The sequence below is a fragment of the Zosterops lateralis genome (assembly GCF_965231275.1).
Source record: "Zosterops lateralis genome assembly, chromosome: 1".
NCBI classification, from domain to species: Eukaryota; Metazoa; Chordata; class Aves; order Passeriformes; family Zosteropidae; genus Zosterops; species Zosterops lateralis.
This window is the reverse complement of record NC_139762.1, coordinates 109,033,071-109,060,577: the sequence shown is the minus strand read 5'-3', so window position 1 is coordinate 109,060,577 and position 27,507 is coordinate 109,033,071. Positions and strand designations below refer to the sequence as shown.

At 36.8% G+C, this 27,507-nt stretch overlaps 1 protein-coding gene across 4 annotated transcripts in view; it reads left to right on the top strand.

The window, feature by feature from the left end:
* Positions 1-27,507, top strand: part of TRAPPC8 (trafficking protein particle complex subunit 8) — a 51,982-nt gene that overhangs the window by 18,261 nt on the left and 6,214 nt on the right. For all 4 annotated transcript variants that reach the window (XM_083862899.1, XM_083862898.1, XM_083862897.1 and 1 more), the window contains 19 exons: positions 68-183; positions 1,839-1,989; positions 2,371-2,471; positions 3,325-3,430; positions 4,921-5,052; positions 7,037-7,261; positions 8,327-8,435; positions 9,180-9,374; positions 9,561-9,691; positions 10,753-10,827; positions 11,525-11,651; positions 12,765-12,922; positions 13,734-14,176; positions 16,515-16,662; positions 17,911-18,007; positions 18,449-18,517; positions 18,633-18,673; positions 20,231-20,416; positions 20,868-20,969. In XM_083862899.1, coding sequence (XP_083719025.1) covers positions 68-183; positions 1,839-1,989; positions 2,371-2,471; positions 3,325-3,430; positions 4,921-5,052; positions 7,037-7,261; positions 8,327-8,435; positions 9,180-9,374; positions 9,561-9,691; positions 10,753-10,827; positions 11,525-11,651; positions 12,765-12,922; positions 13,734-14,176; positions 16,515-16,662; positions 17,911-18,007; positions 18,449-18,517; positions 18,633-18,673; positions 20,231-20,416; positions 20,868-20,969 — 2,712 coding nt within the window. The remainder of the gene's footprint in view (positions 1-67; positions 184-1,838; positions 1,990-2,370; positions 2,472-3,324; positions 3,431-4,920; positions 5,053-7,036; positions 7,262-8,326; positions 8,436-9,179; positions 9,375-9,560; positions 9,692-10,752; positions 10,828-11,524; positions 11,652-12,764; positions 12,923-13,733; positions 14,177-16,514; positions 16,663-17,910; positions 18,008-18,448; positions 18,518-18,632; positions 18,674-20,230; positions 20,417-20,867; positions 20,970-27,507) is intronic.

Here is a 27,507-nt window from a genome sequence, read left to right as displayed (position 1 = left end):
GGCTTTTTGTATTAGTTTAACTTGCATCTCTTGCAATGTAGTGCCCTAATTCAATGTCTTTCTCCAGTTAATATCCAGGAAAGGCTTGAGCCGATCACTGTTTTCTGCTACTAAGAAATGGTTTAGTGGCAGCAAGGTTCCAGAGAAAAGTATAAATGAACTCAAGAATACTTCTGGTTTGCTGTAAGTAATTTCAGTCCTTATTTTTAGATCTAAACTGCAAATGCACCTTTCCTAGGGGCAGGAGGGAAAGTACATGTTTGTTTGATGGTGTTCTGCAAAGTGAGCTAAGCCAGCAATGTTGTGAGTGAATTCAGTTAGAAAAATCATGAAAAGTGCTGTGCCTGAATATGTGCAATAAAGCAGTAGCAGAACTTAAAGAAGGAGATAAAATAGGCTGTTTGCAGAGTCATCTGCCTGCTCTATTTACAATGAAACTTTCTAAGTTAATATGAACACATGTTTTTAAGAGTAATGGTAATGAAAAGTTTTGGTTTGCCATGAGGATTTTTAAAAAAAAAATTTGTATAAGCTTTTTCACCTGTTATAACAGTCAAACCTCATGTATAGGTGTTTTTGCTTATGTGACTATCTAATTTGCTCCAGCAGAGTATTGAGTATATTGCTTTTGCAATTTCAAGAGCTAAACTAAAGGGAATTTCACTTAGTGCACCTGTATCTTCATATACACTAAAACCAGGTTTTAAGTGTTACCAAAATACTAATTCTGTATGCTTTGGTAACTTCCCTCTGTGATTTGGGATGTATAATCACAAAAATCACTCTCCAGCTGTCTTTACCACAGAAGTCTAAATAATTTTGACCATTACCTAGTCAAGGTTAATATCCTTGACATGCACATACAGCTTCAGATGTCTATGTTGCATATCTTTGGATTTATAATCAAAAATGTTGCTAATTCCAGCTTTCTGTTTTGAACTTGTAAGTGTAGTTCACTTCCTACAGCATTTGACACACAAGTATTTGTGAAAAGGTACTTGATTATTACTGAAGTGAATCATATATACAAGTAAAGATATTATAAAATAAAGGCCTTATAAAATATAGTTTAGACTCTGCTACTCTAGCTAAACTAACAACTAGCTTGTAAGTTCCTAGAAGGAAGAATTAGAAGAATGAGAAACAGCATAAACTATTCTTGTAGAGAAAAATAAGTTGCATCTATAATAACAAAACATCTGTCCCATAAGAATCCATGAAGAACTACGTAAATGCCTAAATAAGAGAGAGTCTTAGCATGTACACCTTTTAACCAATGAATTGGGTGGCAAGAAACCACTAGCCAATTAAACACAAAGTCTGTGAAAAATGTGTAAGAATGAGTTATGTGAATAAAGAATTAACTTTTCCTGCCTAAAGAAACTAAGTCCTGTCTGCTTTACTACAACATATATATATAGGATTAACCAAAAATTAGATTATCCTTGCAGAGGACAGGAACTTGCACAGCATTTTGGCATAAAACACAGTTTTTTAGTGGACTTACTTCTTTCAAGAGAAATGTGGGGAAATAACAATTTACAGCCAAGTGAACAGTCAAAGTCACCTTTTTCATTCTCATACAGCTCTGTTTAGTTCTAATGGTTAATCTGTCTGAGCAGTTTCAGTGGTAGTTATAAACTCCATTCAGCATTTCTTGACTAAGAGGAGTATGTGCTTTGATGTGAAACCAAGTTATATGTGGCAGAAAGGAAGCAGATTCACTTTTCTTAGCTGTTTTTGGGCAAGGCTGGAGCAATGCAGGTTTTATTACTACTTTGTGAATAGATATTAAGATGAGAAAGGATGACTTTGAATTTAAATATTTGTATTTATAGGTATCCACCAGAAGCGCCGGAGCTTCAAATTCGGAAAATGGCAGACTTGTGCTTTTTGGTGCAACACTATGAACTTGCATATAGCTGTTACCATACAGCAAAGAAGGACTTCTTAAATGATCAGGCAATGCTTTATGCAGCTGGAGCACTGGTTGGTACTTCCCATAATATGAATATTTTGTGAACTTTTTCTAATAATCTCTAATATTTGTCTGAAGGTAACGAAGTGCTGTCTTTAGGAAATTCTTTTGGACTTGTAAAACTGTACTGAGTCAATGTTTCTTTACAATGTTGGGGGTACTGTCAACTGCAAACATTTCTGTGTGTAACTCTCTGGCTAATTAAAAGCAGAACCATAAATAGGCTGTTGTATTAAACCTTTTTTCAGTTACAGTGTACTGGATACTTTTATATGCCTGTAACTGATTAGATGAAGATCTTGAATCTAGTAGCTATTGAAGCATGCTTCATTCTTTTGAAGTTTATGATATGTTGAAGAAACTACAGTGACAGTACTGAATTTCTCTTGTAGGAAATGGCAGCAGTATCAGCTTTTCTTCAGCCTGGAGCTCCTAGGCCATATCCTGCCCATTATATGGAGACAGCAATTCAAACCTATCGAGATATCTGCAAGTATGTTGTTTACTTTTGTACTGATCCAGTGAAAGTTGAAAGATACGATGGCTGAACTTTCTTGCTCTGCCCAGTAATCATGCCAGATGATCACAGTGTGATGGTAACTTTTGAAGGAATAAGATAAACTTGATACCATTATAACATAGGATACCATGAAAAGAGATCTGGGGTGTTCTTAAGAGTGCTTATTGAACCTGTGTATTGAATTCACATGGTAGATTTTTAGGTAGTGGGGTGGCTGCAAGGAAGGTTTCTGTGAGAAGACAGCAGGAGCTGCCTGTGGCAGAATCAGTTTTCACTCAGCTCCAAAATGGACCTGCTGCTGCCCAAACTGGCCATGCTGCTGTTACCTCTGTGATAACACATTTAAGAAAGGGTAAAAATAGCAGCTGTGAGAAAGGAGTGAGAAAATGAGAGAAACAGCCCTGTTGATACCAAGGTCAAGAGAAGGTGGGGCTTCCCTGCAGCCTGTGGTGAAGACCATGCTGAAACATTTTCCCTTGCAGTCCACGGAGGTACATGGGGAAGCAGGGTTATGCCCTGCAACCTGTCCCAATGCAAGAGCAGATGGATGTACCCTGAAGGTGGCTGTACAGAATCTGTGCACAGAATTCTGTACAGAATCTGTGCCACAGCAGGCTGCTGGCAGGAGCTGTGACCTGTGGGGACGCTGTGACACTTAACGTGTCAATCTGTATGTGGTTGTTTTGTGGGGAGTGAACTTTTATATCTTTTGCCTTAAGAAGAATAAGCAACAGAACCTCAGTCTGATGCCATGTGTAGAAAGGTTTGAGATAAAAAGTTTTCTGAGGTTTATTTATTTATTAATATATATATGTTTTTACTTTAGGAACATGGTTCTGGCTGAACGCTGTGTACTGCTTAGTGCTGAAATCTTAAAAAGTCAAAGCAAATATTCAGAGGCAGCTGCTCTTCTGATTCGTTTAACCAGTGAGGTAAAACTTAGTAGCTTTTTCCATTTCTGCCCTCTCACTATTTGTTTTTCTTACCCAAACACTTCTAGGTTACCTTCTGATTCTTGTCCTACAATATTTTCTAACCAAAGGTAGCAAATGAGCAGGTATAGAGCATGAAGTGAAGAAAACTGTTTACGCTGTAAGTGAAGGAACTAGTACAGTTATTCTTTTTCTAGTCAAATGACTTGCTTGACTTCCTTAACCATGCTAAATATGTTATCTTTGGCTTTGTAACTAATTTTCTTTGACATCTGCTTAGCTCTTCGATGGTGTAGCTTACAGACTCATGTGTTAAAAGCATTAGCATGGTTTGCCAGAACCATAATGGATGCTATCCCATGTATAATCGGAAGTTCTCTATAGTTTAAGCAACTAAGGCATTACTGTAGCTCAGCTGGTATGAATCATTAGAACCTTACTGTGTAAATGAAACCCTATACTTCTGTGATAATAATTGGCAGAAATTAAGCATGGAATCAGCTTCTAACCAGGAATTGTCTTGCTTGAAAAGGAGTGAAGAAAAATGTAATTCCAGTAATAATGTAGCAGCACCAAATGTGATGCTTCCAAGACTTTCCTGGGACAGGTTCAGCATGGAATAAATCTGTTTAATTCTGTGATATTCTTTCTCAGGTGTCTTTGTTGCTTCATTCTTGCCCTTTCAACTTAAACTTGCTACCAATGTTTACAACAGCAACCTAAAATAATTAAGGAAGTAATTTAAATACTATTAGCTGTGCATGATCATTTTATAACTTCAAATTACATATAGTATGCCTGTGGAGCATTTTGGTAGTTGCAAGGAAAATCTTCACAGGATGCTATATTGGTGTCTCAGAGTATATTTGTAGTCAAGATATATACTTGAACATCACTGATAGCAAGGAGTTCAGCTGTGGTAAAATCAAGTAGATTCTGTTCCGATTGGTTGAAGGTAATATAGCTGTGTCTTGGCAGGAGAAGAAAAGGGTATAATAGTAAGAAATTGTACATTAAGAAATCAATGGATTCAAAAGGTTCATGTGATAAAAATTCACCAAGTTTCATTGCTCGCTGTATTTTTCAGTCGTCCTGGTAGAGCTCTTATTTTTTGGTTCTAGCCTTAATATCTGCAGGGGGAGGGAGGGGAAAGGGTAGGAGAGTGCTTCAGAGGTAATGGTAAGTGTTTGAAACTGTTGCCTGAGTAACTGAAAAGGCAGAAAATATTTCTTTTGTTACTCATACTGAAACAGGTTCATATACTCTTCGCTAGAAGAACTAGGAACATGATGGTATTGAACACTATTGAGAAATACTTCTCGTCATATTTTTATGTGCCCAGATATGTATATAATGCTGGCATATAAAGGAATCTCCAACTTCACAGAACTCTTACAACTTACTGTCCCTCTTAGCATTAAAACAAGGCCACTGTTACCTTTGTAGTTTTATATAACTTAGGTTAATTCTTCTTTTTTCCTTTTAAACAGGATTCAGATCTTCGCAGTGCACTCCTGTTGGAGCAGGCAGCCCATTGTTTTATAAACATGAAAAGTCCCATGGTTAGAAAGTTTGCATTTCATATGATATTGGCTGGTCACAGATTTAGTAAAGCAGGCCAGGTAAGTAGTATCTTTCCACATGGAAAGTATGCCCGGTATTAGATACTGTGAAAAATATGTAAAGTGTGTCATTAGTCTGTAAAAAGAAACTCAGATTCTGACATTTCTGTGTTAGTCTGTAGTATTCTGTTCTGTAGTCTTCTGAAAATGACTTTTGGATTGATCACCCAGCCTTTTACTTCTGTTTTTGAAGTAATGCAGAAGATTGCTGACTTGAAACTTAAGTGATGTGTGTTTCCATTTCTGAGTCTCATTTTTATACACAATAAATTTTCAAGGCCTTTTTGGGCAAAGGAATATTTTTACTCTTGGGATAAGAGTGAATTGCGGGAGATAATTATTTGTTAAACTTAGTTTCTTAGAATAATAGCAGAATTTAGATTGATTTTTCCTGATGCCTTTACATGTTCTTTATTGGAGGTGCAGGTGCATGAACAGTTACTACATGACAAACTAAAGCATCTCTATGGCTGTTAGACTTAACTGGCAGTTAAACCAATACGGATCAGATTGTTTTTACTCCCATTCACACTCCTTTGCAGGCAGCTCTACCTGTGGTAGACAAACTCTTTTGGATGGAACTTTTGTGCTTTCTTTCTGCATTAGTTGTGGGATACATTCTCTAAAGATAGCTTGTGCTTGATTTCTGCTGGGGTTGTTACTGCAAGACAATAATATAGGAGAACCAAGATGTCAAAATTCTGTTTGGAACAAAGCCCTGTGGCTTGGCTGGGGATTTTCTCCCACCACACCCAGTCTCAGCCTAACTGTCCTGGTAAAGACTAAAATAAGTATTTTTGCATAGTTGGCTTCTATGACATGAGGAATAGTAGGAGTACTTCTCTCTCTCCTTGCTTTTCTTCATGCAATAGTTTTCCTGTCTGTTGTTGTACTGTATGACAGAATAGTACTAACATGAAGCTATTGATCAGTTTCTCATTCATTCTTTTATATCTTGTTCCTTTGTCTGGGAAAATGAATGCATTTTGTAAAGTTTTGAGTTTGTGTAGCAACTCTTTGTTTTCATCTAATATTTGTACGGATTCTGGTTTCCAAGAAATACTTTTTCAGTGTTACAAGAAAAGTAGCTTTTTTTTTTTTCCCCATATCCTTAGAGGTATCAAAATAAAATGCTACTGAAGAGAAATCAGCCAGGCCGTTTAGCTGCAGATCATAATACCATATTTTAAAGTGTCACTAGTATGTGCTAACATTAAGGATTTGCTGGTTGTACTCTGCTATCATCACCATACCAGTGTGAACATATATTAGATTTTTTCCCCATTAGTGCTGTAAGTAAGGGAATGCTGTTGCCATTTTTCAGAAGCTGAGACTTAGCTGTACAGTGAATGTCTATACAGCTGTTCAATACCTAGACTTAGGATTCAATGGCTGAGTCCTGATGTAAGTACAGGAAAGGAACTATGGAGCTGACTGAGATCAGGCCATCTATCTCCCAGTGGCTGATATGATGCTTGGTAATTTTTCTTGTGTGTAATGTAGGGCATACAGAGCATGCAGGTTTTCTTGGCATGGATTTTTGTCCCAGGTATGTGTACTGAACAACACTAGCTGAAAGCAGCACACTGAAAGTTCAGTTTAGGTGGAATGAAATGTGTTAAATCCAGTTTATGTCCTGAGGCTTGGCAGTAGACTTTAGCAGTCAGTCCTAAAGGAACTTCCAACACTGTTCTAAAAGTAGTCTTTTCTTGTTTATTTGCTTTTTTAACTTACTGCCTGTTACTGTAGTCTTTGAAAACATGAACTTAATCTGGAAACCAGGCTCTGTACTGTAGGAACAAACACTTCTGTGCTTAGATTAGTATTGACCAGATTCTATGAGGCACAGTTGTGAAACATTACACTTCTCATAGTGGTGGGGATGTAGTAAAAACCACTTTTTTTTACTGTTCAGTCTTAATAATGTTATGATTACAGTCAGTGGATCATGGGATTATTTGAGAAATTACCTTTTTTCTTGCAGAAGAAACATGCCTTACGTTGCTACTGTCAAGCCATGCAGGTTTACAAAGGGAAAGGCTGGTCTCTAGCAGAAGACCACATTAACTTCACCATCGGTCGTCAGTCCTTTACGCTTCGACAGCTGGACAACGCTGTGTCTGCTTTCAGGCATATTTTGATCAATGACAGTAAACAACCTCCAGCTCAGCAAGGAGCTTTTTTAAGAGAATATCTTTATGTCTATAAGGTAAATGACTTCCTTGTCTCTGTTTCTTGAGTAATGAGTAATTGTATTACCACCAATTTTCTATTAAATCATTAAATGATTTTCTATTTTATCTGCTTTGTTCCAGGGTTCCAGGGTTGTGGGGTGTTTTTTTTGTTTTTTTTTTTTTTTTTTTTTTTTTTTTTTTTTTTTTAAATCTAGTTGCTGTGTTCAGTTATTTACTTCAGACTCCAAAAAACCTGCATATATTGCGTCTCTTGTGTAGTACTTTCACAGATGGGTTATTATTACAGTAATTTATGTGTTTTTATCACAATAAAGTCTTCTTTTTGAGGGTCATGGCTGAATTGTAGTTGTGATAAGTTTCATAGTTTTTTAGAGGAGATGGATCTGTTCTATTTTGATCAATTCATAATGATTTTGGGGACTTTTTGATAATACATGTTTAATAAACACTAGGTAGCCCTGTCGTCATCCATATAGTGAGTAAGGATAAAATTTGATGGATCAGGTGACTCACTGACTTGTGTTTAAGTTCATGGGTGATTCTGGATTGCAGAATACCATATATACATTATGTATATATTATATAATTATGGGATATTTACATTATGGGGTGTTTAGTGCTGATATTGCCACACAATACGCAGCCATGTATATACTGCCTTTTAAAGCTTATGGACAGAATTTCTGTGTGTTTAAATTATGGCAGACTCAAAGGCTGGTGTTTGAGTTCACAGCTCAGCTTCATGAGAGTCTTGTTTAATGGTGGTGGGATAGTGAATGTAGTTTATCAAATTCTGAGTTAGAGAGTCAAGTTTTGCATCAAATAAAGCTTGTAACAGCAAAGCAGCCATGACAGTGATTAGATTTCAGGGTTAAAATAATTATTCTCCTTTTCCCATAAAGATTTCACAAACTTTAAATTCCTATTAAAGAAAAAAAGGTCAAACAGTTAATTGAAATTATTTATTCCATCTTAAAAGTACTCTCTGTTCAAACATTGAGTGTTTTTAACTTGGCTTCCTTATCATTCAGCCATTGGTAATGTACACGATGTTCTGTTTTCTTACTCTTTTGCTCCAGAATGCAACCCAGCAGTTACCTGATGGTCCCTTACCACAGCTTCCTTTGCCATATATTAACAGCTCAGCAACTCGTGTTTTCTTTGGCCATGATCGACGACCAGCAGAAGGTTAGAAAATTTTAAGTAAACAGTTTCATGTTCCTTTCTTTAAGGAACCAAAATACACGCAAGAGTTGGCGCCATTTAAAAGAAATCTGTCAAATGTAAAACTAAAGTGACTAAGTAACTTAAAAATATTTCAAAAGAAAAGCTTGAGCTTAATATCTACTTGCTGGATGTTTTCAGACTTCCTGTGTAAATATGAAATCTGTGTATGTGATTGTGCTATCAGTGTTCACACCTGGAAAGCTTCAATGCAAGTCTGTAAGACTTGAATAGAACTACATGAAAAGGATTATTATTGCTGTAGCAAATTCTGGATGCTAGTGGCAATGCTACAAATTAGCTTTACAGTTAACTTTCTCTAGGATGAAATATTTGAAACACTCTGAGTCCTGAATGTAAAGAAAGCTGAGTGGAAGTTCTTATATAGACCAGGGCTGTACTGTGGGGTTATAGTCTGTTATAAAGTAAAAATGATCTGTAGCCCGAGTATACCATGTAGCTTGGTAAAATCTTGGAATGCCATGGTATCCAAATTGAACTATATTCAAATTATTCTCAGTGTTGTCTTCCATGTGTTTATTTCAAAATGTCCTTCAATTCCCTTTTTAAAATCAATTATAGTGTAAGAATGATTGTGACCTAGAACTTAAAATATTTAAGATAGTTACCAAAGTGCCAATGCAACCCTCTGATGCAGCTGTTGTACGTTGCTGTCCTCGCCTTCTTAGACTGCCTTTCTCTCTCCAGGTGAAAAGCAGGCAGCTACACATGTTAGCCTGGATCAGGAGTATGACTCGGAATCATCACAACAGTGGAAGGAGCTCGAGGAACAGGTTGTGTCTGTAATAAATAAAGGAACAGTCCCTCCAAACTTCCAACCAACGCAGTTCTGTTTAAATCGCTACTCAGATAACTCCAAATTTCCACTTGCTGTGATAGAAGGTAAAGTCGAGATTTTTACACTTCAGAAATAAACTGAGTTAGATAAATTTGTATTAATATTTCCTGTCTTATTATAGATTTGAACTAATATTCTTGTGTTTGTATGTGAATACTCTGAGATAGGTGAGCTTTCAGATTGTGATGGGTAAAGCCTGTTGTCATTATTTTCTTGCACTTATTTAATAGAACCAATAACTGTAGAAGTGTCCTTCCGAAACCCTCTGAAAGTTCCACTTCTTTTGACTGACCTTTCATTGCTGTGGAAGTTTCAACCTAAAGACTTCAGCGCAAAGCATGATGGAGAAACAAAAGGGCAGGTAAGGGAAGCTTCATGCTTTTCCAACCCAAACAGCTGCAAGTATGGAGTATATGTTAAGTATTCAAAATTCTGTAGTATGAAAACATTTAAGTATAAACATTAAGCACAAAAGTTTAAGTGTAAACTAAGAAAAAAAAGCAAGACTAAAGTAGCTACTGATATTATTTTTATATTAGCTTAGATCTGTAGGGCACAAAGCAGCCAGGTCTACAAACAAATTCTAGTATGTATTGTAAAACCGAATGCAAAACAAAATACTTCCAAGATTTCATTGTATGTGTACTACATCTGTTTTCAGTCACACTAGCCTTGACCTGCAGATATGAGTGTCAGTAGGTAGATTATCAAATACCCTTTTCTTATTTGAGCTACTGTATGTAGTGAAATGTGTACTCTGAAAAACTGCTTGTATAATATAGGAGTATCTTGGTATCTTAACTAGAATAGAAATGAAAATTTATTGTTTTAAAAATTAATGTTTTGAATACTTAAGATGAACTATTGTACTACTGTTTAACTGAATATTTCAACTAATGCTGCCAAAAGCTCTGATAGACTGTTGTCACATTCAGGTTTTAAAATATTCTCTAATACTGAGTAGTACAGTAAATTCCTAAAAAAATTGTTTTCCTGGCCAAAACATTGTGAGCACATGATCTCTAAAGATGCTGTAAGTATTTACCAGAGTTATAAACATGGTTCTACATAGTTTAAGCCTCAAGGCTTACCACAGACTTTTCCTACTGTTCTGATCTGAACTGCTGTTTATTTGGTGTGATAAATACTTCTGTGAATATCAATGAAACAGACTGGGAATGGTTCCAATTTATAGTGCTAAATCTTAAGTTTCTCTTAAATAAATGTTTACTGAGCTCTTGAGCTGCTTTTTTAATTAACCAGTGCTGAGAAGCTGAGCATGCAGCAGTTGTTTTTCCTAGTTGTTTGGAAATTTGTATATTTTTTCCCTAGAACATTTTAGGAAGGGGATTGAAAATATTATTTACGACACTTTTTCTGCCTAGGAGTAATAGTATCTAAAGAGCTGTTTCTTCTTTTCAGGGTACGTGTGATGAAGATATGGTAGGAACTGAAGCAATAGCAGAATTTTTAATTAATAGTGAGGAGACAAAAGTGGTAAGTACTGTACTTCATTTTAAATATAGTTTTTTCAGTGTTGAACTTTAGTGTTCATTTCAGACTTGTGATCTGAGGTTTATGCTAAACTGGCAGAACACATGGCTGAATCAGAAAGTCCAGTACCTCGTATATCTTATCACTTTGTATAAATCTGACAGGACCAGAGACAGTGGGCACAAGAGGCCCCTCCTGGACATCAGGAAACACTTACAACTTCATTTATAACACTTACTTATTTTCTAAATGTGATGGTGCTGGAGCACTTGGGACAGGCTGCCCAGAGAGATTGTGGGGTATCCATCTTTGGAGATGTTGAGCCCTTTAGGATGTGGTCCTGGGCAGCTGCCTCTAGGTGGCCCTGCTTGAGCAGGCAGGTTGGGCATGATGACCTCCAGAAGTCCATTCCAGCCTCCATCATTCTGTGATTCTGGCCCTGCTAATCACAGTAAAAGTTGACTTTAAGGAATTTTTCCTAATGCAATGAGCATTTCTCAGCTGTGAATTGGTTTGGTGAATTCTGTGTGTATGAAATTTTGAATCTAGTAAATGATCTGTATTTACTGTTGCAGTTGTATCTGACACAGCTATAAAGTAAATGTAGCTGTGAGTATGTTTATTTAGCAATTGGACGTTTAACTGTAATAATACTTCTTTCTAGTAGCAACAACAACAAAAATTTAACATATCTCCACAGGCAAGACTAAAGCTCTTTCCCCATCAAACAGGGGAGCTACATATTCTGGGAGTCGTTTATAATCTTGGCAGTGTTCAAGGTGCTGTGTCATTAGATGGGATAGATGCTTCTATTGGAATACAGGCAGGTAAGTGTATTATTACCTTAAATTATGTGTTTCTGGAAGGAGCAGAGATGGCCTCTGCAGAGTAAAACTAAATTCTAGTGTTGAGTGTTTGACTATCATAGTACAAGGCTTTCCATCAGGTAGAACTAAAAGAAACAACTGAAATAGGAAAAGAACAAATTGGCTCTTGTAGGAATCCCACAAGGAAGGATACCAGATCCATACTTTATTGCTCCTTTTAAATCCAATAAATTGAATTTTTGAGACCAGTAAAAAGTCAAGATGTAAATATTCCATCTGTGCCATGTTGAATCTATAATAACTTCCATTGACTCTCTTGCTGCTTATTATTTTGCATCTTTTTGCATTAACTTTCAGCTTTTGTCCAAATGTTGCACTGAAGTCCTTTTTATAGATTCTATAGTCCTTTTTATAGATTCTATAGTCCTTTTTATAGATTCTATAGTCCTTTTTATAGATTCTATAGTCCTTTTTATATATTCCTAAATTTAAATTTGGCTGATGCAGGTTTTTTTTAGCATCTTGAATTCTTTTTCCTTTACTTTAATATATAAATAGACAATTAATTGCATGCTACTTGATCTGTTTTGTTGAATCATTAATCTAAAATTGTCTCTTGCATGGAGAATATAGTTGTTAGATGAAATGGAGATTAAAATGTATTAAAGCGTCTGAAAGAAACTTGTTTATCTAGAGGCTGAAAACCTTTTGAATAAAAACCATTTGGGGAGTGGTGACTGTCTTTAAAGGAAATAATTCTCTAAGTGACTTTTCCAGCCTGGTAGGAATTGGGAAAGGAAATAAATGCATTAGCTTCATGCTTTATGTTTGCCACTTCCCTTCCAGTTGTAGTCAAACTATTGAAGGGCAGAGTAAGTCCAACAATGGATAACTGGCTGTTGGAACTTGAACTAGCCATGTGTTACATGACTGTAAGCTTTGAATGATTCTTTGTTGGTGATGCTGCTTAATCAATGAACACTGCATGTGCCCAATAACAAAAATTAGAATGACTTTTGAGATTGGATTGGGAGCTTTGGATCATTTCTTAGAGACAAAGTCAGGAATTACTTAAAAAACCCAACTAAACAAAAGTTTTAACAATTTTTTCAGGAAAGTTTGTTTCCAATGGGTTATCTGTACGAGGACGACAAGATTTAGAAATCCAAGGACCTCGACTTAATAACACAAAAGAGGAAAAAACATCGATTAGATATGGACCCGATCGACGTTTAGATCCCATTATTACAGAGGAAATGCCTTTGTTAGAGGTATGTAGCTACTTCCTATTGGCAGTTTTAAAAAAATAGCTGAATGCAGTTTATAAATGCAATTCTAACAATGATGGCTTGGAATTTGTTAATGCCTAAATCTTTCCAGGTAATTTCTATCAGATCTATCAGTGACAAATTTGTGTGGAGTTTTTTCAATTGAAACTTGAAGCCTCAAAATTAGTGTCCTCCTGCAGTTGTTATATTCCCTTTAGAATTTTAGTTGGCAATAGCTTTGGTAGGCAGATTTCAAGGTGAATGAGAGAACAGGCAAAGAAACACTTTTCTGTTTACTTTTCATTCATCTAGAAAAGTTATTCCAGCTGGTTAAATCAAATATGGTGCTTTTCCTTTCTAGGGTTATTAAAATATTCTGGGTAACTGGTTAATGACAGGGCCCTATAGAGTGGAATGATCAGCTAGAAGAGACTACAGTGATCATCCAGTCCAGCTGCCTGACCAAGTTACAGTATGTTAATGGCTTTGTCCAAGTGTCTCTTGAGCAGTAACAGGCTTGGGGCATCGACTGCCTCTCTAGGAAGCCTGTTCCACTGTTTGACCACCCTCTCCACACAGAAATGCATCTTAATGTCTAGTCTAAACCTCCCCAGGTGCAGCTTTGAGCCATTCCCTGAGCCATTCCCACATGTCTGATCACTGGAGTTAAGGGTGAAGAGATCTGCACCTCCCTCTTCACTTCCTCTCAGGAAGCTCTAGGCAGCAGTATAGTTTGTGTTAATGGTAGTTTTCATGGCATTCCCAACTTGGCTCAGTGTTCAGGTTTTATTTTCTGCTTTTCTCCCCCGTACAGGTGTTCTTTATAAATTTCCCTACAGGGCTTCTCTGTGGAGAAATCAGAAAAGCGTATGTAGAATTTGTGAACGTAAGCAAGTGTCCTCTTACTGCACTGAAGGTTGTATCCAAGCATCCAGAATTTTTCACTTTTGGTGGAAATACTGCTGTTCTAACGCCACTAAGTCCTTCAGCCTCTGAGAACTGTAGTGCTTACAAGACTGTTGTGACAGATCCTACCTCTGTGCGAACAGCACTGCTGTCTTCAGCTTCTTCTGCAGACTTTGGGGTTGGCACGGGAGGTTCACCTGAAGTGATACAGGTTCCGCTTCCTGATGCTGTTCTTCTTCCTGGGGCTTCGGTGCAGCTGCCAATGTGGTTACGGGGACCAGATGAAGAAGGTGTTCATGAAATTAACTTCTTGTTTTACTATGAAAGTATTAAAAAGCACTCAAAAATGTGGTAAGTTTTTCTAATCTACCTTTTCTGTCATACTTATTAGACACATTAGAGTCTGTGATTGTAGTGGTAAAAGTAAATATTACTGAATTTCTTTCAGTTGCTGTGATGTGAAAATGGCTTGTTATCTGCTATTCTAAGCAGTACTTTTTTCTACTATATGATCTAATTTCCATAGGAAATTGTATAGCCTACACTGCTTTTATTAAAGTAGTAAATACGAAATCATTAAAATCATTTAATAGAAGGCTTAATGGAATTGTGTTAAAACAAATTTTATTCATGTTTAGTTCCTTTGGAACCACATCTTTCTGAGGCATAGGGTGAAAAACCATAACCTAATTTGTTTCTACATTTTATAAAACAAAATCTTGTCTCTCTTGAATGAAAGATTTTATTCCTAGTTAAAATTTGGTTCGTAATTATATTGTGTTGAAATATATTCTCTTTGGAGGGGTTAAATACCAAGTTTGACTTGCATGCTCTTGCATGGTTCCTTTTTGGACCATCTTGAGAGAGTCCAGAGTCAAGTTTGACACCAAGCTGAAACAACCCCAAGAAATTCATTCACCACTTCCTGTGGGCAGGCAGAAATGAGAGTCTCCATCATGTGTAATGATGACTTGGGAAGACATGTCATCAGGCCCTGCTTTCTCCTTCTCCCTAGTTTTATTGCTGGGCATGACACCATATGGTATGGAATATCCTGTTGGTCAGCTGGGGGTCAGGTGTCCCAATGTGTCCCCTCCCACCCTTTTGTGCCACCCCCCACCTGCTTGCTGGTGGGGTGGGGTGAGGAGCAGAAAAGGCCTTGATCCTGTGCAAGTCCTTCTCAACAATAACAAAAACAGTCCTGTGTCCACAGTATATCTAGCACAAATCCAAAACATGGCCACTTACCAGCTACTGTGAAGAAAATTAACAATCCCAGCCTAAACCTGCACACTTGGTATCTGTGTAAGGGTTACTTTAGATAAGCTCTCATAAGATGGGCTGAATGTCATCTTGTGGCTGCAGCTTGTTTTCTAGGCTAGTTCTGAGAGAGAAACAAAGTTCATGTGCTGTGAGACTTGGTTTGCAGTGTAAACCAAAACAGAGTAAATTGAAGATGATTGAGAGTGGCTCAGTAGCATTCTCAAAACTGAAGTCATGCAAATGCACCCTTGGTTTAGATTTTTCTGTAGCTTCTGAAATACTAAAGTTTGCATTTCATTTGCTTCTAAGCTAGTCTGTAGGAATAGGGAATTTGTCCCCCTCCAATTCATAGTATTCAGAAACAGACGTGTTTGGGAGATGGAAGATGGTTGTTTGAGTAATGTACTTGTTCCTTACTGTACTGAAGTTTTGAGGGGAACTTAAGGGAACTGTGCTGGTTAACAGTGCTCTTTGTAGACTGAGCGTAGCTTTTAAGTGTTCAAAAAATGATGTCGTTTGTGCCACTTGAAAGCTATACAGGAATCTGTGTATCTGAATATTACCTGCAAAACTTAAAAGTTTCCTCTGTAATTGTGACATTGTGAAGTAGAGTTTAGGAAGCCACTGATTTTTCCCTCCAAAAACCAAGTGTCACATGATGTTTCAACATATTTAGTAGGTAATGCATATCAAACTTTTACATGCCTCTAAAATGTTGCCAAGTGGAAGTTACGGCACTTCAAGCTTTTACATAGGAAACACTGGTGTGTTTTGATGGTGTCTAAGAATGGAATTGTATTCATCTTTAGAAGAGCAGGAAGATAACTTTCACAAAAGGACTGCTGTCATGGAGGTTGAGCATGCCTGGAAAAAGGCAGGATAGCAGTGGTTTGGTTTTCTTTTTTCTAATTCTCTTTTCAGGAGAATTTATTGAATGCAGTGATATTCTACGTGCTTTTTAGTAAATACTTCTGGCAAGAGATGTGACTAAGTAATGGTCTTTCTCTGGCTTATTAACTCAGAAACTGTTTTCCAGAGCATTTGGTGGCATTAGATAGCTTAATGTGACAATACATGTCTGTTTGCTTTCACTCTGCCTATTGTCTTACATCTGAAACGTTTCTGAAGTATTTTTCCTCATAGTAACATCTGAACCTTTTTCTCCAATATTTCACACTGGCTGAGACTGTGTGTTTAAAGAGCACTTAACCATGCAGCAAGATGGTTAAAAATAAAGTAGGTTTGATAGGGTATCTTCAGTGAAAAATGTATCTTTGGTGGTTGAAATGAACAAATTGTCTAATGGCCTTAATATTGACTAACATAAAAGCTAAATTTCTTGATGTCATGTTCTGGGTAGTCCTGATTGTTCAAAATGTTGGCTTTTTTTTTCCTTTTCTCTCCTCCCCTTTCCTCCCTTTCCTAGCCATAGAGTATTAAGGCACACTGCAGTTATTTGTACCAGCCGGTCTCTGCACATTCGGGCAACTGTCTGCAGAAGTAATGCACTTGGGGATGAAGAAGGCAGAGGGGACAACATGTTGCTCTTTGTGGATGTAGAAAATATCAATACTGTAAGTTCTTATTTGTGTTAATAATAATACCACCTTGAAGCTCAGCAGATATGAACCAAGACTCAAGTTTTTCTACAGTAAATTTGCAAACAAAAAAAAAATAAATAAACCTTGCCTATTTGATCATTGAGTTACTGTTGGAAAGAGTATTAATGTGGAGTTATAGCTTAACTCTCTGGAAGTCTCCTATACTAATTATATTGCAAGACTGTAGTTCATAGTGTTTTTAGAAAGATTTGTTTCAAATTGATAAATGTCTTGATCACACCTTCCAAGGTTGTCTCATTCAGAACTGTCTGTGTCCCCTGCAACTTTTCAGTGAAAACACTGGTAGAATTAGTTGTAATGTCAAAGTCAAAATTTAAGCTCCAATTTGAAGGAAGTTTCTGTGTTTACATTTGTCACCAAACAATAAAGACATTTTTGCCAATATACTCCAAATACAGATATGTCTGTTGTGATCTGTTGACTTACTAAAGCAGGTGAAAATACTCAGTTTTTCAAACCATGCTAATTTAAATTTACTCATTTTTTTGGTAAAGCTGCTCCCATTTTTTCAATTGCACAGCAAGGTAACTAAATTGTCTGTTTGTAAAATTCATAGATGCTTAGTTGGTAATGGAACCACTGAGCTGATTTGTCGTTTCCTTTTGAAGGTGTGTACGCTCTGGTTTTTTTCTTCATTTACTGAATATTGTCCACTCCTTCAAGGAGAGAGGAATGTTTTTATAAAGGACTTACCAAGTTAACAATGTGAGGCTTATTTTTCCACTGCCACCTCACTCTGTACCAGAAAGAAAGCCTCCAAAAGCTACATTTTATTGTGTATATATGTAAATCCAAAATAGATCTTGAGTTTCTAGAATTTATGATATAGCAATGCTCCTAAAGTAATCCTAGAAAGCCTTGTGGACAGTGTTCTGCATTGGAGTTAAAAAGCCTAGTTTTTGTTGAAGTTGTTCTTAATCTAAAATACTAGCTTGTGGTCTTTTTCTGGGGGATCCTTTTTTACTCTGTGTGGCTTTGTTTACTGGAATTGGAAGTTGCTGTGATCTGGGACTGATGCTTTACTTTACAGTGGGTCTTAAATCTCTCCTTGTCTCTAAGTACTGTGTGTTATGAGTGGTGTGAATAATGAGTTAAATTAAGATTCTAACAGTGCCACTTTGCAGTGAACACTGACTGTGCAATGCAGCACATCACAGTTGTGATTGGTTTTCTTTGACATAACTCTTGTCTGTTCCTTAGAGTGAGACGGGTGTTAAGGAATTTCATATAGTGCAAGTTTCAAGCAATAGCAAGCACTGGAAGCTTCAAAAATCTGTTAACATCTCTGGAGACAAAGGTGTGTATCTTTTTGTCACCAAAATGATGGCAAGTCTAGCTTCTGGCTGATAAAAACAAGGAACTGAATTTGGCTTTCAGAATAATTAGTTTCCAAAAACCTTATCCATTTCAAATATACTAAAGCGCTTCTTTTGTTATATTTCAAAAAAATGTATATTTACAGATAACTTATTCAGACTTACTTAATTTTAGAAATAAGCTTAATTTACAGGTAAATTATTTTTGTGATGTAGAGAAATCCATGTCTGGGATGGCTGATAACTCCCCTCACAAGAAATATGGTTGTATTGTGTGCCACTGCTATGCCTGATTAGCTGCGCTTGTTGAGTGTCATCAGTGTGTTTCCTGTTTGTGAACGTTCAAGACTTGTGTCTTCTGTTTAAGGGACTCTGATTATGCTGAGGGTGAGAAAAAAAATCTGACCACCTTTTCCTTTCAGATACTAAACTGGCCAGCAGAGAGAGAGCAAAGTTGTGTTTTAAAGCAGTGAGATGCAAAACCTCAGAAGGTAGGTTCTTTCCTGAATGTGGTAACTTTTTGAAAAAAATACTCTTTGGATACTGTATGCTGAAGCTGTGACTTCCCATGATGCTAAAACAGTGCTTTCTCTTTTTATCCCTTAGAAAATTACACATTTGCAGATATTGTCTTTGGAAATGAACAGGTAGGTGGATGGATACCACTGCATATTTTGTCTTGTGTAAGCTGTCCCTGTCATGTGTAAGGACAAAGAGGTGGTAGGGTAACCTAGGCTAGTGTGTAATCAGGAATATTAGGATCCCAGCTCTACAGTTGAACTACTTTGCAGTCACATTACAGAGCTGGCTTTTTTTTTTGCTAATGTTTTCCTTCATTTTCAGCTCTTCAGAGTAGTTATTTTAAATATATCCCAGCCCTCTAGTTTTCTAGTAGAGGCCTGCAGTCAGCAGATTCTTGTTCTTAATTATACTAAGACAGGCTAAAAATTCTAATTGTGGCTTATTTGAAAAACTGGAAAAACTTATTTGGAAAACATAATGGATGCTTGTCCCAGAATTTAAAAACTACTAGATGAGGTTGCAGTGGACTGTTGGACATTTCTAGAAGTTTAGGATTCTAGACTACCATGCTCTTCTAATCTTTTTTTAAACATACAGATATTGAATAATCCTTTCAATAAATGATCTTGGTACTATAAATACTTTTCCAAAACCTGAGGAAAGTAGGGCCATTTGCGTTATGTCGGAAATCTGCATAGTGGATTTAGTCAGTTGCATGTCAAATTGCTTACTTTATGCTGAGCACACATTTTTCCTGTATGTATTCAGCTTTTAAAGCCAAAGAAAACCTGTTCACTGCCATTTCATAGGCATATAAATTGAAGTTAGGACTAAAAATCTAAGGTAGATGATCCCTCTACATTTTTAGATTTGGAATCTGAGCTACTGGTACTTCAGCTTTCCTCAAGAACATTTTATTATAGTGGGAAGATGAGGAAGGGTGCAGTTGCTCCAGAAGTGGATTTTCTCCCTGGGTGTCAGTGTTCTGCTAGTATAATAATTAGCAGCTCTGCAACAGCATATTCTAGAAGAGCTAGCATTTTTGAAAGGGAGGGGTTGCTAAGCTAAAGCTGCTTGCTGATCCTGTTGTTTCCAACAGGGCACAGTATCATTATTGTTGCTCTTAAAAACCAGTTTCCTTACCAGGGTTTTGGTGTTGGAAGAGCTTGGTACACATGACAGCACAGTGCTTCTGTTTGTGCCATGTTTCTATGGGGATGTGCTGTGCAATCTATTACCTCTGCTATTGCTAGCCAAGTGTGTGCTCCTAACTTAGATAAATAATTCTAGCTGAGCAGAGGAAAATATTAGTAGGCAAAAATGACTTTTGTGTGACTTAGTTGTATGCTTCAGCTCTCTCTAACAGAGTTAACATATCACAGTAGGGTGCTTTGCGATAATAATCAAAGCTCCTATTTCCAAGTTTCGTATTTGTAGTTCTAAGCTAGCAGGTTATAGCTCTGTTTGCCCTGTATTACTTTAACAGCCTTTTAGATAGGGCTGATCTCTAACAGGTCAAGCATGGACACCAAGGTCTGGCAAGGTCTGGCATCCTGTAGTTTTGCAAAGGAAAACCAACTGGAAAAATGGAACTGAAATGCTACAATGATGAGCTCTGATAGAGCGACTTGAGTCAGCTCACAGCCTGTTCTGAACACTTTCTTCCTTTTTTTCTCTTGTAGATAATAAGTTCAGCCAGTCCTTGTGCAGACTTCTTTTTCCAAAGCTTATCCTCTGAATTTAAAAGAACACATGTGCAATCTCATACTCAGGCATCTCAAAGGGCAGTGAAACAATCAATTGATGAAACAGTCAGATTGATACAAAGATGCAGTGAAGTTGGTTTGAACATCGTGGTACTGTGGAAGGTATGTATGGTTGTAGCCTTTGTGGTAATTTGGACATGGAACATTGCAGTTAGAAAATAATGTGGCATCCTGAACTTTCAGGCATATGTATATGAAATTTATAGGTGAATTTTTTTTCTGAAAACAATCAAAAGAACTATAATGATGCAAGAAACAAAGATAGTCTTAGTATCTGTTACTGTAATAGGTGTCCTTAAATGGTTTTACATTACTCTGGATGCGCCCAGTTCTTGTATTGTCTTTTAAAAGAGTAAGAGTGACCCAGTCTGCTTTGACACAGAGTCTCATTTGAAGCAGTGAATGTGTCATGGTAGCAATAAATGTCATGCTAGTCTCTAAGTTTTGATCAGTACAGCATGTTCCACCTAAGTTAGGGAGCAGTCAGTAATTCTGTGTTACGAATCTTACCATAGTTTCTGGTCTGCAGATATCTTTGTATTATGTTCTGTAGGCATATGTTGTGGAAGACAGCAAGCAGCTTATTTTGGAGGGCCAGCATCATGTTGCCCTTAACACAATTGGGAAGGAGGCCTTTTCATTTCCTCAGAAGCAGGTAATCTACTGTGAAATTTTCCTTTGGAATTGCTTCTTTCTCTTAATGGACTTAATGAATTTTCTAGTATATAAGTGGAAGCTTTTGTAGAATCTTAACATCAGATACGTGTTATTATTAAATAATTCAGGCTGACTAACTCCAAGTTTGCTTAGTCTTCTGTAATGAACTAGCCAGGCCCAGTTGAAACATGAGAAAAGTAATATGCAGGTAAGCATGTTGATGAGCTGTTGTTGAAGTAAACTGTTGTTTGGTGTTTCAGGTAGAACTAGGGACTTGTTCATGGTATGAAAGGTAATGATTATTTTATAATGCAGTTAATAGTATAATGGTGAAGCTTATGATTGTTTTGCTTGATGAAAGTAAACAGCATCTGTAAGAAACTGGTGGCTGGCTTCTGCTACATGAATTGATAACAACTATGGAAGTTACAGATAAGGTCTGTAAAAACATCTATACTGAATTCAGTTTGTGGTTGAAGAACACTAATGTGCAGAATAAGAGGAAATAAGTCTTGTGCTCATTTAGTCATCTCCTGAGCAGCACGTTGCTGTTCCTTCTTGGTTTGATGCCATTCTTAATATTTTTACCAGTATTGCAACATACAGCTTTTAGTGAGCTCTTTAAGTTGCAGCAAAAAATAAGTGCTATGTATTAATTTTGTCAAGAAGACAGTACAGGACAAAATGTCTTCCTGTAAATACCATGCTATAATGCAAGTAGTGAATTACTCTGAAGCTGTGCATTTGGCTTTGGTTCATAAGCCTTTAAGTATTTGTACATTGCTAAGAATTTTTTTTCCATTTAGTTCTTTGTGCTATGAAATAAATGGGAATTTGCACACACAGGATCTAGCTATGCTGAGCAGTACAAGTAGTGTATTAATCTAATGACAACTGCCCTCTCAGGTATTACTTTCCCTATCTTAATGTATATGTAGAACAGTAGATCACACTGTAGACATCTAAGGTTAGGAGACAAAGTAGTGTGGCCTTCTGATCTCATTAAGTTCTGGTTTTCAGAAATTAATAGGAAGAGAAAATAGAAATGAATCACATTCTGCATCCTAAAATAAACAAATGACTGAATAGGGTATGGGTAGAAATTTGCATTTCTTGTTGACTGGAATTCTGTTTGTCTGTATCACAATCAATTTCAAACTAAAGAAATTAATCCTGCCACCGGCAACAAGGAGGATCTATATGTACTCTCATTTTTTTGAGGAATACATGCTACTTACTATATTACCATTCTCTGTCTAAAATCTGTTTCTCATCAGGTTTTATTACAACTATCTTCATATAGGTTCTACATTGGTTATTGTATTCGCTTCCATGAGCATGACAAACACACTTCCTTTGAAGCATTCTGTACCTTGGTTGGAAGCAAAAATCCATCTGCATTGTCATGCAGTGGAAATCTGCTATGACAGTAATTGAGTGTTGGGTTTTTTTAAAAATAAATGTGTAAAATCTGTGTCCTCATGATAACCAGAGCCCAGAGTTGGCATGGATTTTAAGAACCTGTGATCTCAGGACTGCTAAGAATTGAGAAATTGCATATCCTGACGTGTACTACTTTTTTTAAAATTGGCTCATAATACTGTGAGGAGAGCAGATAAACTGCTCTGAGGTAGGAGGTGAGGTATAACAATTTGATTTGAGACTTTGCAGCAGTTTACTTCATTCAGTCCACATTTCAGAATTAAAAGAATCCCCAAAATCGAATTAAATTAGGCTAGATAGAGAAAACAATGTACTTAATCTCTTAAGAAATGCATATTGTCTTTGAATTATCTTACTTTTGCATTGGAGTATCAGAAGCAGTGGAAAACTGGGGAGGAGCAGTGCTATAAAATCCCAAACCCAGATTTCTGATTTAATATTTTCAGTATATAGTTTTGTCTTTTTGGTATTTATTCTCCTAAGTCATGAACACAGTTGGTAGAATACCAATAGAAGTGTGCTAGGCTGTCCTGAGTTGCCTTGTGCTGACAGTATTGAAGTTGGTTGTTTTCTGAGGACTCAGCAGCAGAGGGAGATAGAGATGCATGCTTTTTACCAACAATGTGGGTTACCAGTTCATAAATGATAGAGGGCTGCTCTGATCTGGGGAAACAAAAAAATTAATTGCAGATTCTGAACAGAGTGTCACCTAGAATGCAAGAGTCCACTCTGCATTTATTGCTGAGTTTTACTTGTTGCTCCTTTACAGTGACTTTCTCACTGACTTCTTTTGCTTCATGCTGTTGTATCAGCAAAGGAATTTTGTCTGGCGGACACAGACAGCTATCCCCAGCTCAAGAACAGTCTCACAATAGACATTGAAGAAACATGAACAAAATTTCTCTCAGCACTTGGAACTGACCCCCCACCCCTCCCTCCCTTATTTCTTTTAGTTCTATGAGAAATGGCTCAGTCATAGCAAAATTAATCAAATAACTCTATTGAACAAAATGAGATTGCTTACTTTATATTTCGGTTAAATCCTCTGTACTGGTTGGCTTTTGCTGCATTGTCAATTGTGGTAGCTCTTTGCGAGCTTCTAAGTATATAGTTTGGATTCACAGAAGCTTCTACTACTGTTCAGGGAAGCAAATCTTCAGTAAATCCCTGTAGTGAAGAACAGAAGATTGACATTCTTCAGCACTGTTACATTTAAGTTGTTCCAGCAGTTGCTGGTAGATTGATGGTTGGGTGAACTGACATAAATTCATCCTCCTATATGTGTAAGATGTTAGACTGCTGACTGAGCCACAGGGGTGGGTGGTTACTTCTGCTTGGTTCCTTGTAGGACATTTAATGCACAACGGGGATGTGGAGCAGACAACAGGGTGCAATTATTGCAGTAGCAGAACTTGCTGTAGTATTTGATAAAATCAAGATATAACCCCTGATTATATGGGGCTTGAGGAAAGGCTAAATGTTTTTTGGGTAAAATTTTTATATATACTGACATATTAAAAATATAAGTAACAGTAAAATTCTATACAACTTTGTTGATGCTCAAATTCATGTGCTCCTTTATTTTCCCATGTTTGTTCAAAATAGAATTAGAAATACTAATCCTTTTTCATTCCAAGCACTACAGTAACTATGAATTTAAAGCTGATTTTCTGTCATTGAATACAGATTTTTTTGTTGTTGTTGTTTACACTAGAGATTTTTTTGTTCAACAACATAACACTGCTTTTGAACCTAGGCTACTGGACACAGTAGGTCTACCAGGAGATGTGACGTTGTACTTACTTACACTTTTATGTTCTAGAAGTTTGGAGGCATAACATGTAGTGTGTTGAAGAACACTTACAGAATATTGACTTTGTTAAAACATTTATTTGTTTCATGTAGAAATCTCTCTGGATTATATGGAAAACATTTATCTTCTTATCCTTCCTTTCATTTGTATTTTTGAAAAAATATCCTTTGGCTAAAGGTAGGGGGAAAAATGCTAAATATAGTTTGTTGCCTTGAATCAGAAAGTACCACAAAGTGATACATTAATAGTCACAGGCAACAATATGCGAAGAAAAAAAAATCACATAAGGCGTAAGTGAAGTGAAATGCTTTGAATAGATCCATTTCAGACCAAGTAATAAAAGCCTCACTTACAAATTCAGCTGAGTATTTGTAACTCGTGGCTGTTTTTTTCAACAATGGTAGTGCTATCAGTTCTATTTCTCTTCCAAAACATGGTTTTTGGAGTCAGGTAGTTGTAACTGAAGGTCAATTTAAGATGGCACCAGAAATACAGCTATTCTGCCTCTTGTTCTTGACCTCTCTACCTTAAATTAGTGAAAGGAGAAAAACTTCAAATGCATTAAACATCCAGTCGCAGTCAGGGCTGTTGATTAATATTCTTTCTTACTGCTCTTCCCTGGTTTTCTAATCTGATGAATTCAATCTAAAAGATTACAAAAGAAAAGTGCATTGTAATATGGTGGGATGGAAATAATAGTGGAAGTAATAGGGCATTTGACACAATTCTGGTTTGCAAAGACTCCACACCGATGGAAGGCAAGAAGCAGCCTAGAGGTTTGTCATTTGAATGTTGGCATGTTGGGAATAGCATCCATCCTTCCCAGGTGTGCTTCAGGACTGCACATGATGTTCTGGGCTGCACATTTAGTCCTGTGAATTAGGACAGTGTTAGCCCAAAAATCCATAAAATGTATATAGGATGGATGCAGGCTTTTTGGCAGTATTTCACTGCAGAGAGGATAATTTTTGGTAAGACTGCTTCTTAAAATATATGCATCTTAGTGAGTCAGCAACAGTTTGGTTGGAAGCAGGAATTCTTGAAATGTAGGAGAGGATAGGGTTTAAATAACCATTTTTCCTATTACTAGAAGTGGCATCTTTTGCTACTTCAGGACTTTTTTTACAGAATATGTGGGAGGAGATAGTTGAATTAAACAGATTGTTGGAATGGGTTTAAGACTTTCCTTAAACCACCTCAGTAGAGAAAAAGCAAAGTGCTTAAGGGTAAATCAACATCAAGAGCTGAAATACACGTTTTTCACTCTGTTGTATCAATTAATGGTGCAGATACAGTAGCAATGTGGGAGGACTGGCTTATGTTATTGTTATGAATGAAATATTCCAAATAGCTGCAACATTTCATCCGCTGCTTTACCCATTATGGACTGATGGTATCTGTTTTCAAATGTACTATTCCTGGTGTCAGTAAAGTACTGTTCCTGGAGTTGTCACTTCTGTAGTTGAGAGCTAGAATGAATATAGATGAGTCACATGTTGAAGGAAGCAACTTAAAACTGAGGTTTTAAAATGGAAATTCTCAGATCTAAAATGGGAAAGGGAGAAGAGCACATCACTTAGATGTCTCACTCTAACTGTACTGCTTTCATATATTCTATTTTTACTTATGCTTTGCTCCATTCAAGAGTTTCCTGTTAACATTTTCTTTTGTGCTGTGCATACTAGTCCCTCATATTTGACTGAGCACGTCAATAATCCTTTTGGCTTTGTGTGACTTGTGGTTTGTGCGGCAAATATGCTGATTTTCTGCATAACTTGGAAATCAAATAGCAGTGCTTACCTTCTTCTGGTGTGCTTAAGAGCACATTTACCCAGTCTCTAAGAATATTGTTTATGAAACTGAAAAAAACCTTTATGTTGTGTAATATTAGGTATAAAAATCTTGTAAAGTGACTGTGTGTGAAGATACCATCACTTCTGTCCATCTGGTGGAAAAGAAGAACTTTTCAATTTGAAAACACATTCTAAGATATTAAGGAATATATTATGGATAGATGTGTCTGTTACACCTATTAAAAGATGCTTTGAATTGTTAAAAATGTTCCTTTTTCAACTTTTAGCTAAGTATAATTGCAGGAGAAATCTGAAACTGGTATGAATGACTGAAGCACCATTTCAGAAGTGTATTTAGAAATGATTTCTAGCTATTTCAAAGTAGCAAAATACCAGACTCTAAAGGTTGGGACTTGCTTGTAACACAAATAAGTGAAGATGTTGAGATAATTTTACTTGAATCAGAAATCGTGTGTCTAGATTTGAGTGTATTTGTTTGAAGTTGGGCTTTGTAAATGGCTTTGGGCAACAAGAAGCTTCCTAAACATAGGAAACAACTTTCAAGCACCAGTTGTGCAGTTTGTAGCTCTTAAAACCTAAGGGTTCCACACTGTTGTTCTGGTCCTAATGCCTGTTGTGTATTTTTAGGCAAAACCAAAAAAGCTTTAAAATGCAGCTATAGAATGTAAAACAATTATGAAAACACATACCCCTCTTCCAATTTCTTACAAAGTCTCTTCCAGTCAAGCTTCTCTACCAGTTTGTATAAATGAGACACTCAAATTACACCATAACTGATTTTTTAAAGGGACAACCCGAACCATTGATGTGGCTTTCTTGTATGCAGTTTATGCTGGTTACTGGAGCTTGCGACACTTCTGTAGGCTCTGCAAAGAATCACACTGGGTCAGCAAGCAGATTTTAGGTGTCAGAGTGTCTTTTTTTCCCTTTTAAAGGCATTACTTCACTTGCAATGATAATCTAGGAGTTCGGCAACAAAATATTGCCTGTTCAGTTCTTGATTTTTCTTTTGCTTTGTTTCTAAATATAAGGCTGTTACTGCTTAGTGTATATTCTGGAAGGGAGGGTAGAGGTGCCAAGTAGGTATGGGCTTTTGGTTTGGTTCTTTTGAGCCTTGATCCAATTTCATGAGATCCAGAGTAGGACAGAAGTTTAATGCATCCTTAAACTTAGCATTTATTAGCTGTCTCTGCATGGTTTTCTGATCTTCTTGGTTATCATTTGGAAGTGCTTAATTCTTTCCTGAGCCATTCATTAGGTAAGAGAATCATGGGCTAAATGTCATATCTTAGCCTTTGTTCTAGGTACACAATCACAAAAAGCCTAGAGCTTGAGCAGCTAAACTTGGAGAGAGAGACATCTTCTCTGACTCTGACACCCAGAAGCTGGCTGGAATTAAGATTTAGCTCTTCTGGAAAATGATTAATTTTGCTGCTTTCCAGTCCTTCAACAGAGGCGTAATATTA